The sequence below is a fragment of the Procambarus clarkii genome, chromosome 53 (assembly GCF_040958095.1).
Source record: "Procambarus clarkii isolate CNS0578487 chromosome 53, FALCON_Pclarkii_2.0, whole genome shotgun sequence".
In the NCBI taxonomy this organism is placed as follows: domain Eukaryota; kingdom Metazoa; phylum Arthropoda; class Malacostraca; order Decapoda; family Cambaridae; genus Procambarus; species Procambarus clarkii.
This window is the reverse complement of record NC_091202.1, coordinates 7,484,381-7,498,875: the sequence shown is the minus strand read 5'-3', so window position 1 is coordinate 7,498,875 and position 14,495 is coordinate 7,484,381. Positions and strand designations below refer to the sequence as shown.

General features: G+C 44.1%; 1 protein-coding gene across 1 annotated transcript in view; it reads left to right on the top strand.

The window, feature by feature from the left end:
- Window positions 1–503: 503 nt before the first annotated feature.
- The window catches only part of LOC123767225 (ionotropic receptor 21a-like), a 277,510-nt gene continuing 263,518 nt past the window's right edge, over window positions 504–14,495 (top strand). Inside the window, exons 1-3 of the mRNA XM_069304699.1 lie at window positions 504–678; window positions 897–1,027; window positions 2,043–2,156. Of these exons, the coding sequence (XP_069160800.1) occupies window positions 504–678; window positions 897–1,027; window positions 2,043–2,156 (420 nt within the window). The remainder of the gene's footprint in view (window positions 679–896; window positions 1,028–2,042; window positions 2,157–14,495) is intronic.

Sequence of the window (14,495 nt, the reverse complement as noted above, 5' to 3'; positions counted from 1 at the left end):
GAGCCAGATGCAAGATGTCGGGCCATAGGTTCACGGGAACTTGGGGACTTGTCCGTGAGGAAGACTGGTGGTACTCTGTCCAGACGTTTTGAGAGGTGTTTTGTTGCTCTTGTTGCTGCAGTTCTTGAATATATAGACGTGGTATGATAGAATAGGTGATGATGGAACAGGCCGAATCTCTTCCTAGAGTGATTATCATGACAATATTCATTATGTTATACTATTATTATTCCATATATTAAGTGGAGTAAAATTTCAAATGTATGCAGACTGCACAACCTCTAAATATTACTTGATCTACCTCAATTATGACAAACATCCTTTCCAAATCAATGGGAACGAGGTTATAAGCAAAGTCAATAAAATTGATACATTTTAATTTTATGCCTGTAATATGGAGCACACTAATGGATAGTGGCAGAATCTATCAATAAATATTACTTAACATGCACATTAGAGAAAATTTAACCAATTTTGTTTCCAGTAACGAAGTATATAGAAAAATGGCACTATTAGAGGCATTTATCATGGCTGCTGCAGTATTTGCGTCATCAATACTGCTCACTATCCAGGGGCCAGCGCTGAAACAGACAATACAGCGCCCTGGCACCAGACCAGAGCTGGCACAATCGATGGTACCCAAGTACCCAAGAACAGAAGGTACACCTTGCCCTCCAGGTTAGTTGGCTCTATTAGATCCCTAGAAAATATCTATTATATATTAATTCTCATGAGTGTTGCAAATCTGAAATTAAGGCAATTAGTTTTGTTAATTGCAATTTAAAATACTCAAACTAACCGTTTGTAGTGATTTCAAATGACCGAAAAAGAACCACGAGTCTAAATTTAAGCGGCCAATATAATAATACATTAACTATGTTTAGCTTTCACCACAGTTTCAGGAGTACATGAAGGGCATTTGGATCCGGTGTGGTCGGCAGGTCTGGTGCTTGAGGCCGCCTCACAACCCTCCTGCTCCATTACTCTCATCCATCATGCTAAGTCTCTACAGTCTACCGATCTCACAGTAAGTCTTACATGGCCAGTGTTGATGTGCTTGTACATAGAGAGACCCATGGTAGCCTGAGTTCGCATCCATCTTCTTGTCTCCATACTTTATTTTCTTTACATTTTTGTTCACTTAATTATTTTTAAAAATTAACTCTCCGAAGTTCATGTTTAAATTTTTATTTGGCCTGATGCTTAAAGATGCATTTCATTGACTCTTATTAACATTATCATAGACAAATGATTACATATATTCTTACTTCATAATATAAACTCAAGGATATGGTGAAGGTGAAACACCTCACTTATAAGTCCATTGCTCTGAATGTCTGTCTTGTCATGAATTTCAAGATTTGTCATGCGTTTGTTTTTAGGTTTGAGAAATATTTAAAAGTGCCATTGTCAACATGATGTTTAAAATGTTCAGTTTAAATTCGAAGGCTTTTATTTATCAAATATAACAGCAAGTGTTTTTGCCAGATTCATCTAACTTGTTGATTTAACTTAATTAAATGTGAGGAGAAATCGGTGAAAAGCATCAATCTACAAATTCACACGACATCAGATACTTCCATACACGAATTGTTTTCGTCAAAATCAGACGAATTTCACCCAAACACTCAACATATCGTTAAGGACAGACCTCTACTAAGTCAACTAACAGTATTGTACACAAGTGGTCCTGTATACTCTGAATTCACCTAAATCAGAAAAATTATGAATTTATATTCTTCAGAATATACAGTACACGCAGATATATAATTAACTATCTTGGTTACAATTTTCATCACCTCTTCAAGTTCTTTAAGGTAAGCTTTGGAACACAAGGCCTACTTGTGCACAATATAATGAAAGTATAAAAATAAACAACTAGTATGGATGTTCCTATCGATATTCCTTGCGTTCAATAAATGTCTGTTTCACCAGCACAACTCTCAGTGGTAAATTCGGTCATTGGAAATTCAATGCTCACAATATATGAATTAATAGGACAGTTCACTACATGTGAAACATGTTATCCTTATATTCAGGAGTTCAGTCAGCTGGCAGCGCCGTGGGGAGTGTCAGTCTTGGAGGTGTCAGCGGAGGGTCAGGACGCTAACTCGACGCTGACGCTGCTTTCTAGGGTGGTCAGCCTGGCTCGGCGGGTAGGTTCACATTTTTTGTTTTTTTAATAATTTTGCCCCGAGGGACGAGTTTATTCTGTAGCGTTACTCATCCTGTGAGTGGGCACACTGCTATAGCAGCATGTACAGCACACCCCCAATAGGAAGAAAACCCACTGGGTTTTTCATCCTGTCACCTGTACCCAGTGCAAAATGGGGGAATCTTTTAAAAACAGTATCTATACATGACAAATAATATTTTCCTAACTCAACAATGTGGGGTTTATTATGCTACACATATTTCTAATGACTCTTAGATGTTCACACTCTCTCAGATAGTGGTCAAGGCGGTGTCCATCACTCTCACTACAGATTCTGCAACTCCTCTCTTCAACTGTTGTTTCCATTCTTAAATCTCCACGGAAATTTGTATCCAAGACGGATTCTTGCTATTATTGATTTTCTCCCGCTCCATCTCCTCTTCGTCCATAATGACTGGGATTGCCAGCTGCAACCATGTTGTACCAGCATACAGTCACTGGTTCTTCTATTCTCCTTTCCTCAGTAACCTTGTCACTGTAATATTGCTTGATGATAGCTCTAATTTGTAAAAGAGTCTTGAGTATGAAGTATTCAAAATGATCTCCTTCAGCGCCTTCAGCAGCCGCACATCTGGTCGTTCATTTCCACAGATTCCAAGAAGATAGGGGATCCACAGAAATGTTACGACTCTTCACTGATTGGTTAGTAGAGGGTCTCTAACATTGTTACTGACGCTGGTTAGTTAATTAGTCTCACATTACTGTTGACACACACAGCTCACTCTCACATTACTGCTGACACACACAGCTCACTCTCACATAACTGTTGACACACACAGCTCGCTCTCACATAACTGTTGACACACACAGCTCACTCTCACATTACTGCTGACACACACACCTCACTTTCACATAACTGTTGACACACACAGCTCACTCTCACATAACTGTTGACACACACAGCTCACTCTCACATTACTGCTGACACACACAGCTCACTCTCACATTACTGCTGACACACACAGCTCACTCTCACATTACTGCTGACACACACAGCTCACTCTCACATTACTGCTGACACACACAGCTCACTCTCACATTACTGCTGACACACACAGCTCACTCTCACATTACTGCTGACACACACAGCTCACTCTCACATTACTGCTGACACACACAGCTCACTCTCACATTACTGCTGACACACACAGCTCACTCTCACATTACTGCTGACACACACAGCTCACTCTCACATTACTGCTGACACACACAGCTCACTCTCACATTACTGCTGACACACACAGCTCACTCTCACATTACTGCTGACACACACAGCTCACTCTCACATTACTGCTGACACACACAGCTCACTCTCACATACCTACTGACACACACAGCTCACTCTCACGTTACTACTGACACACACAGCTCACTCTCACATTACTGCTGACACACACAGCTCACTCTCACATTACTGCTGACACACACAGCTCACTCTCACATTACTGCTGACACACACAGCTCACTCTCACATAACTGTTGACACACACAGCTCACTCTCACATTACTGCTGACACACACAGCTCACTCTCACATTACTGCTGACACACACAGCTCACTCTCACATTACTGCTGACACACACAGCTCACTCTCACATACCTACTGACACACACAGCTCACTCTCACATACCTACTGACACACACAGCTCACTCTCACATACCTACTGACACACACAGCTCAATCTCACGTTACTACTGACACTCAAACACACACATACAAACACAGGGGTCTGGTAGCTGATTGGACAGCGTGGGGGGACTCTCAACTGTCAATCAACTGGTGTACAGATTCCTGAGCCTACTGGGCTCTATCATATTTACATTTGAAACTGTGTATGGAGTCAGCCTCCACCACATCACTTCCTAGTGCATTCCATCCGTTAACTACTCTGGCACTGAAAAAGTTCCTTCTAACGTCTATGTGGCTCATGTGGGTACTCAGTTTCCACCTGTGTCATCTTGTTCGCGTCCCACCATTGTTGAATAGTTTATCCTTGTTTACCCGGTCGATTCCTCTGAGGATTTTGTAGGTTGTGATCATGTCTCCCCTTACTCTTCTGTCTTCCAGTGTCGTAAGGTGCATTTCTCGCAGCCTTTCCTCGTAATTCATGCCTCTTAGTTCTGGGACTAGTTTAGTGGCATACCTTTGATCTTTTTCCAGCTTCGTCTTATGCTTGACAAGGTACGGGCTCCATGCTGGGGCCGCATACTCCAGGACTGGTCTTACATATGTGGTGTACAAGATTCTGAATGATTCCTTACACAGGTTCCTGAACGCTGTTCTGATGTTAGCCAGCCTCGCATATGCCGCAGACGTTATTCATTTTATGTGGGCTTCAGGAGACGGGTTTGGTGTGATATCAACTCCTAGATCTTTCTCTCTGTCCGTTTCATTAAGTACTTCATCTCCTATTCTGTATCCTGGGTCTGGCCTCCTGTTTCCACTGCCTAGTTTCATTACTTTGCATTTACTCGGGTTGAACTTCAACAGCCATTTGTTGGACCATTCACTCAGTCTGTCTAGGTCATCTTGTAGCCTCCAACTATCGTCCTCAGTTTCAATCCTCCTCATATTTTTTGCATCATAGGCAAACATTGGGAGAAACGATTCTACACCCTCTGGGAGATCATTTACATATATCACTAACAGTATAGGTCCAAGGACTGACCCCTGCGGGACTCCACTCGTAACGTCTCGCCAATCTGAAACCTCACCCCTCACACTGACTCGTTGTCTCCTGTTGCTTAGGTACTCCTTTATCCAATGGAGTACCTTCCCTTTCACTCCAGCCTGCATCTCCAGGTTTTTCACTAGCGTCTTGTGAAAACTGTATCAAAGACTTTCTGACAATCCAAAAATATGCAGTCTGCCCACCCTTCTCTTTATTGCCTTATTTTTGTTGCCTGGTCGTAGAATTCAAGTAACCCTGTGAGGCAGGACCTGCCATCCCTGAACTCATGTTGATACTGTGTTACAAAGTTCTTTCATTCCAGGTGCTCCACTAGCTTTCTTCGCACAATCTTCTCCATCAGCTTGCTTGGTATGCCGGATAGGGACACTGGTCTGTAATTCAGTGCCTCCTGTCTATCCCTTTTCTTGTATATCGGGACTACGTTAGCTGCTTTCCAAATTTCTGGCAGTTCCCCTGTTGCCAGTGATTTGTTATACACTATTGAGAGTGGTAGGCACAGTTCTTCTGCTCCTTCCTTTAGTATCCAAGGGGAGATTCCATCTGGGCCTATAGCCTTTGTCACATCCAACTCTAGTAAACACTTCCTTACTTCCCCGCTAGTAATCTCAAACTCTTCCAGTGGTTCCTGCTTAGCTATTTCCTCTCTTATCTCTGAGATTTCTCCTTGCTCTAAGGTGAAGACCTGGAATTTCTTATTCAGTTCCTCACACACTTCCTTGTCGTTTGTAGTGAATCCTTCTGCCCCTATCCTTAATTTCATAAGCTGTTCCTTTACTGTTGTTTTTCTCCTGATGTGGCTATGCAGCAATTTAGGCTGAGTCTTTGCCTTGCTTGCGATGTCATTTTCGTATTGTCTTTCTGCCTCTCTTCTCATCCTGACAAATTCATTCCTGGCATTCTGATATCTTTCTCCGCTCTCCAGTGTCCTGTTATTTCTAGTTTCTCCATGCCCTTTTACTTTGCTGCTTAGCTAGCCTACATCTCTGATTAAACCATGGGTTTCTTATCTTTATTTCACTGTTTTCCTTTTGGGCTGGGACAAACTTGTTTGTTGCGTCCTTGCACTTTTGCGTGATGTAGTCCATCTTATCTTGGGCCGTCTTTTTCCTGAGCTCTATTTCCCATGCTATATCTGTTAGGAATTTTCTTATCTCCTCATAATTTCCCTTTCGGTATGCTAACCTTTTGGTTTCGGTATCTTTCCTTGAGTTCAATCACCCTTCTTCAATCAGGTACTCAAACACCAATACACTGTGGTCGCTCATTCCTACTGGGGCCTCAAAACCGATTTCTCTTATGTCAGAGTCGTTCAGGGTGAAGACCAGGGCGAGTCTCGCTGGTTCGTCATTGCCTCTCATCCTTGTGGGTTCTCTGACATGCTGGGTTGAAAAGTTTCTAGTCACCACCTCCAGTAGTTTGGCTCTCCACATATCCTCGCCTCCATGCGGATCCTTGTTCTCCCAGTCAATCCTTCCGTGATTGAAGTCCCCCATGATGAGCCGGTGGGATCTATTTCTACAGGCAGCAGAGGCTGCCCTCTCAATTATAGTGTTAACTGCCGTGTTGTTGTTTTCGTACTCTTGACTGGGTCTTCTGTCATTTGGTGGAGGATTATATATTACTGCTACTACTATTCTTGGTCCTCCCATTGTCATGGTGCCTGCTATGTAGTCTCTGAAACCCTCACAGCCCGGGATGGCCATCTCCTTAAAACTCCAGTTCTTTCTCATGAGTAAGGCCACTCCGCCTCCTCCCCTACCTTCCCTCTCTTTCCTTATTACTGTGTACTCCTGGGGAAACATGGCATTCGTTATGATTCCAGAGAGTTTTGTTTCAGTGAGTCCGATTACATTTGGGTTCACTTCTTGTGCTCTTTCCCCTTAGTTCACTTGCCTTGCTTGTGATCCCATCTATGTTCGAGTACATTGCCCTGAAACTGACTCTCTTCTGCTTCTCCTCTAGGGGGGACCTGTGGGGTCAGGAGTGGGCGGGAACTGGGAGGATCTGGTACGGGGAGACTGGTGGAGGAGGAAGGGCTTGGGCGGGTGGAGGGAAGTAGGAGGATAGGGGGGGTGAGAGGGGGAGGGTTGGGGGGTGAGAGAGGAAGGGTTGGGGGGATGAGAGGGGGAGGGTTAAGGGGGGTGAGAGGGGAAGGTTTGGGGGGTAAGAGGGGGAGGGTTGGGGAGATGAGGAGAAGGGGGGGGGTTGGGGGGCAGTAAAGGGGGGGAGGGCTTAGGGGGGCATGTGTGTTGTGTGTGTGTGTGTGTGTGTGTGTGTGTGTGTGTGTGTGTGTGTGTGTGTGTGTGTGTGTGTGTGTGTGTGTGTGTGTGTGTGTGTGTGTGTGTGTGTGTGTGTGTGTGTGTGTGTGTGTGTGTGTGTGTGTGTGTGCGTGAGAAAAAAGAAGTTAGTAATTAGTTACAGTTGATTGATTGAAAGTTGAGCGAAGCTCAACCCCCACAAGAACAACTATGTGAATACAACTAGGTGAATACACATACAAGCACACAAACATACGCACACTTGTACACTCACGCATGCACAAACACACACGCACGCACACACACACACACACACACGCACGCACACACTCACACACACACACACACACATCCACACACACACACACACACACACACACACACACACACACACACACACACACACACACACACACACACACACACACACACACACACACACACACACACACACACACACACACACACACACACACACACACACACGAAGACTACTAAAACTACTCAATAATTTAGTAGACTAAAGTCTACTCAATAGCTCGGTCAGTAGAGCTTTGGCCTCACACTCACGGGGTCTACGGTTCGAGTCTCCTAGAACCCTGCTGAATAGAATGATTTTATAGAAAGAGTCATGGTCAGTGTATGGGGTCACCCGCTGGGGTCACGTCGGTCACCAGGTCGACCCCAGATATGTTTGCTCCTCCTTTGCCCTTAAGTCTACATTTGTTATATGACAAAGAGTGCTGGGAAGACGGGACACCACGAGCGTAGCTCTCATCCTGTAACTACACTTAGGTAATTACACTTAGGTAATTACACAGATATTAGAAAGAACTTTTTTAGTGTCAGAGTGGTTAACAAATGGAATGCATTAGGAAGTGATGTGGTGGAGGCTGACTCCATACACAGTTTCAAGTGTAGATATGATAGAGCCCAGTAGGCTCAGGAATCTGTACACCTGTTGATTGACGGCTGAGAGGCGGGACCAAAGAGCCAGAGCTCAACCCCTGCAAACACAACTAGGTGAGTACAACTAGGTGAGTACACACACACACACAGGAATGATCGATCACAGTGTACTGGTGTTAGAGTACCTGATTGAAGAAGGGTTATTGAACTCGAGGAGGGATACCGAAACCAAAAGGTTAGCATACCGAAAGGGAAACTATGAGGACATAAGAAAATTCCAAACAGATATAGCATGGGAAACAGAGCTCAGGGAAAAGACGGCCCAAGATAAGATGGACTACATCACGCAGAAGTGCAAGGACGCAGCAAGCAAGTTTGTCCCAGTCCAAAAGGAAAACAGTGAAATGAAGATGAGAAACCCATGGTTTAATCAGAGATGTACGCAAGCTAAGCAGCAAAGTAAAAGGGCATGGAGAAACTATAGGAATAACAGGACACTGGAGAGCAGAGAAAGATACCAGAATGCCAGGAATGAATATGTTAGGATGAGAAGAGAGGCAGAAAGACAATACCAAAATGACATCGCAAGCAAGGCAAAGACTCAGCCTAAATTGTTGCATAGTCACATCAGGAGAAAAACAACAGTAAAGGAACAGGTTATGAAATTAAGGATAGGGGCAGAAGGATTCACTACAAACGACAAGGAAGTGTGTGAGGAACCGAATAAGAAATTCCAGATCTTCACCTTAGAGAAAGGAGAAATTCCAGAGATAAGAGAGGGAATAGCTAACCAGGAACCACTGGAAGAGTTTGAGATTACCAGCGGGGAAGTAAGGAAGTGTTTACTAGAGTTTGATGTGACAAAGGCTATAGGCCCAGATGGAATCTCCACTTGGATACTAAAGGAAGGAACAGAAGAACTGTGTCTACCACTCTCTATAGTGTATAACAAATCACTGGCAACAGGGGAACTGCCAGAAATTTGGAAAGCAGGTAACGTAGTCGCGATATACAAGAAAGGGGATAGAGAGGAGGCACTGAACTACAGGCCAGTGTCCCAAACCTGCATACCATGCAAGCTGATGGAAAAGATTGTGCGAAGAAAGATAGTGGAGCATCTGAAGCGAAAGAACTTTGTAACACAGCATCAACATGGGTTCAGGGATGGCAGGTCCTGCCTCACAGGGTTACTTGAATTCTACGACCAGGCAACAAAAATAAGGCAAGAAAGAGAAAGGTGGGCAGAATGCATATTTTTGGATTGTCAGAAAGCCTGTGATACAGTACTACACAAGAGGCTAGTGAAAAACCTGGAGATGCAGGCTAGAGTGAAAGGGAAGGTACTCCATTGGATAAAGGAATACCTAAGCAACAGGAGACAACGAGTCAGTGTGAGGGGTGAGGTCTCAAATTGGCGAGACGTTACGACTGGAGTCCCGCAGGGGTCAGTCCATGGACCTATACTGTTTCTGATATATGTAAATGATCTCCCAGAGGGTATAGAATCGTTTCTCTCAATGTTTGCCGAAGATGCAAAAATTATGAGAAGATTGAAACAGAGGATGATAGTAGGAGGCTACAAGATGACCTAGACAGACTGAGTGAATGGTCCAACAAATGGCTGTTGAAGTTCATCCCGAGGAAATGCAAAGTAATGAAACTAGGCAGTGGAAACTGGAGGCCAGACACAGGACACAGAATAGAAGATGAAGTACTTAATGAAACAGACAGAGAGATAGATCTAGGAGTTGATATCACACCAAACCCGTCTCCTGAAGCCCACATAAAAAGAATAACGTCTGCGGCATATGCGAGGCTGGCTAACATCAGAACAGCGTTCAGGAACCTGTGTAAGGAATCATTCAGAATCTTGTACACCACATATGTAAGACCAATCCTGGAGTATGCGGCCCCAGCATGGAGCTCAATCTCACCTTGTCAAGCTCAAGACGAAGCTGGAAAAAAACCAAAGATATGCCACTAGACTAGTCCCAGAACTAAGAGGCATAAGTTACGAGGAAAGGCTGCGGAAAATTCCCCTTACGACACTAGAAGGCAGAAGAGTAAGGGGAGACATGACCACAACCTACAAAATCCTCAGAGGAATCGACCGGGTAAACAAGGATAAACTATTCAACACTGGTGGGACGTGAACAAGGGGACACAGGTGGAAACTGAGTACCCACATGAGCCACAGAGACGTTAGAAGGAACTTTTTCAGTGTCAGAGTAGTTAACGGATGGAAAGCATTAGGCAGTGCTGTGGTGGAGGCTGACTCCATACACAGTTTCAAATGTAGATATGATAGAGCCCAGTAGGCTCAGGAATCTGTACACCAGTTGATTGACAGTTGAGAGGCGGGACCAAAGAGCTAAAGCTCAATCACAAATAGGTGAGTACACACACACATGCACGGCCTTGGAAGGGGCTCGAAATTACGAGAGATGAGGTCAAGAGACACCTGTTGGATCTGGATGTGATAAAGGCTCTTGGTCCGGACGGGATCTCGCCATGGGTATTGAAAGAGTGAGAAGAGGCACTCTGCTTGCCACTCTCCATGGTGTATAGTAAGTCACTGGAGACGGGAGACCTTTCAGAAATATGGAAGGCGGCTAATGTGATCCCAATATACAAAAAGGGTGACAGACAAGAGGCACTGAACTACAGACCAGGGTTCCTAACTTGTATACCATGCAAAGTGATGGAGATGATCGGGAGAAGAAATCTAGTAACACAACTGAAGAGAAGGGACTTCGTGACAAATCGCCAACATGGGTTCAGGGAGGGTAAATCTTGCCTTATGGGCTTAATAGAATTCTACGATCAGGTGACAAAGATTAATCAAGAAAGAGAAGACTGGGTGGACTGCATTCTTTTGGACTGTCGGATAGCCTTTGACACAGTCCCCCATAAGAGGCTGGTACATAAGCTGGAGAGACAGGCAGGAGTAACTGGTAAAGTGCTCTAGTGAATAAGGGAATACCTAAGCAATAGGAAGCAAAGAGTTACAGTGAGGCGTGAGACCTCAGATTGGGGTGAAGTCACCAGTGGAGTCCCACAGAGCTCTGTACTAGGTTCTATCCTATTTCTGATATACGTAAATAATCTCCTGGAGGGTATAGACTTATTCCTCTCAATGTTTGCTGACGATGCCGAAATTATGAGAAGGATTAAGACAGAGGAGGACTGCTTGAGGCTTCAAGAAGACCCAGACAAACTAAAGGAATGGTCTAACAAATGGTTAATAGAGTTTAACCCAAGCAAATGTAATGTAATGAAGATAGGTGTAGGGAGCAGGAGGCCAGTTACAAAGTATCCTTTGGGAGATGAAATTCTTCCAGAGTCAGAGAGAGAGAAAGACGTGGGGTTTCATATCGCGCCAGACCTGTTCCCTGAAGTCCATATCAAGGAGATAACATCAGCAGCATATGCCAGGTTGTCTGACATAAGAACGGCATTTAGACACTTGTGCAAGGAATCATTCAGAACTTTGTATACCACCTATGTCAGACCAATTCTGGAGTATTCAACCCTAGCATGGAGTTCATATCTAGTAAAGCATATGACTAAACTGGAAAAAGTTCAAAGGTGTGCCACTAGACTAGTACCCAGGCTGAGAGGAGCTACAAGGAGAGATTACGGGAATTAAACCTCACTTCGCTAGAAGACAGAAGAGTTAGGGGGGATATGATCACCACGTACAAGATTCTCAGAGGAATTGACAGGATAGATAAAAACAGGCTATTTAACACAAGGGGAACACGCACTAGGGGACACAGGTGGAAATTGAGTGCCCAAATGAGCCACAGAGATATTAGAAAGATTTTTTTAAGTGTCAGAGTGGTTGACAAATGGAATGCATTAGGCAGTGATGTGGTGGAGGCTGACTCCATACACAGTTTCAAGTGTAGATATGATAGAGCCCAATAGGCGCAGGAACCTGTACACCTGTTGATTGACACTTGAGAGGCAGGACCAAAGAGCCAGAGCTCAACCCCTTCAAGCACAAAATAAAGGTAAGTACACACACACACACACACACACACACACACACACACACACACACACACACACACACACACACACACACACACACACACACAGAAGCGTGTGTTAGGGAGAAGCTTTTGGGAGCCGGTGGCCGATCGGACAGCACGCTTACACGTGATCCTGTGGTCCCGGGTTCGATCCCGGGCGCCGGCAAGAAAAGATGGGCAGAGTTTCTTTCACCCTATGCTCCTTTTACCTGGCAGTAAATAGGTATCTGGGAGTTAGTCAGCTGTCACATACTGCTTCCTGGGGTGTGAGTGTGTGTGTGTGTGTGCGTGAGTGTAATTACCTAAGTGTAATTACCTAAGTGTAGTTACAGGATGAGAGCTACGCTCGTGGTGTCCCGTCTTCCCAGCACAAAAGTAGTTCCAGCCTGCCCGTTACTTTTTATACTTTGATGGGTATTAGGAGTGTTTTGTAACCTAATTTCCACCTATGGGAGCGTATCTTGCCGGCCAGAACTCACTGTATTCCCACTGTTGTGTTCTTCCTTACTAACGGCTCTCGCATTTGCTTGTGTCGTGTGTGTGTGTGTGTGTGTGTGTGTGTGTGTGTGTGTGTGTGTGTGTGTGTGTGTGTGTGTGTGTGTGTGTGTGTGTGTGTGTGTGTGTGTGTGTGTGTGTGTGTGTGTGTGTGTGTGTGTGTGGTGTGAAAAAAAAATAGTAGTAGTAGTAGAAACAGTTGATTGACAGTTGAGAGGTGGGCCGAAAGAGCAGAGCTCAACCCCCGCAAGCATAACTAGGTGAATACAACTAAGTAAATGCACATTGGAAAAATGGAATGCACTTAAGGAACAGGTTGTTGAAGCCAATACTATTCATAATTTTAAAACACGGTGTGATAGGGAAATAGGACCGTAGTCATTGCTGTAAACAACCGATGCTCGAAAGGCCGGATCCAAGAGTCTATACTCGATCCTGCAGACACAAATAGGTGAGTAAAATAGGTGAGTACACACACACACACACACACATACACACACACACACACACACACACACACACACACACACACACACACACACACACACACACACACACACACACACACACACACACACACACACACACACACACACACATTAGTACATGATGAGGATTAAGAAGGAGGAAGACAGTATGAGACTACAAGATGACCTAGACAGACTGAATGAATGGTCCAACAAATGGCTACTAAAGTTCAACCAGAGTAAATGTCAGGTAATGAAACTAGGCAGTGGAAACCGGAGGCCAGGCACAGGATACAGAATGGGAGATGAAGTTCTTTATGAAATGGACAGAGAGAAGGATCTAGGAGTTGATATCACACCAAAAACTGCCACCTGAAGCCCAAATCAAAAGACTAACATCTGCGGAGTATGCGAGGCTGGCTAACACCAGAACTGCCTTCAGGAACCTGTGTAAGGAATCATTCAGAACCTTGTATACCACATATGAATATACCACATATTTACCACATAAATAAATTACCACATATTTACTGCCTGTAGCAACCAGCAAAAATGTGGGTCAGTGGTGTTTTTTGCGTCATTGACCTGGAATCGGAGGCGGGGTTGCCGGGAGAGACCAGGACCTAGATTCACGAAGCTCCATGTATTTCTTCGTAAGTAGGTTTGCTACGAAGGTTCCTAAGTATGCTCTAAGAAGATGCTTAGGTGCAATTCACGTAGATCCACTTAGGAAGATATTTGTTGGTTCACCTGCGTGCCGATAGAGGTCACTACTGTGTTTCGTTTGGCCAATCAGAGAGCAGCAACATTCTTCATATTGAAGATTTAGCGCTGGCTTATCGGAACTCTATTGCCTCCTATTTTCGTCGAAATTTCTTATAAATTAGTATATTTCGAAGTAAAACAATGTTTTTTCAACTTCTACAGCCAGCACCGACATTATAGTAAACAAATATGTTACATTTGTTGTTACATACTCTCCAACACTATATCTGTGATTGCCCTGTTATCAGTGACTTCATACCAAATGGTATGAGGTACTTTGAGCTCTGTAATTACTTCATACACTCAGGAATATTGGAAGATATTCTTGTGCTGCACCCAGATTTTGCCAGTGGAGGCTAATAGATCAGCATCAAGTATTTTGTTCTCTCCTGATTACATGTATGACTGGCCATCCTGTGAGGTGAGGATGTTGGATGAGCTTGTAGCTGGTTTTTGATCTACACTGTGTTGTCCTTCATACAGAATAGGGAAGCAGCACATTGCTGTGTATACCTAAAATGTTAACAAAATACATTGTTTGAGAGGCGTCTTGTAGAAACTGGTAAGAGTAATTATAATATAATGTTTCCATGATTCAGTGCTTACCTCTTGTAAAAATCGCGAAGAGTTGTTTAGTCAGAGTTGATTTGTTTTT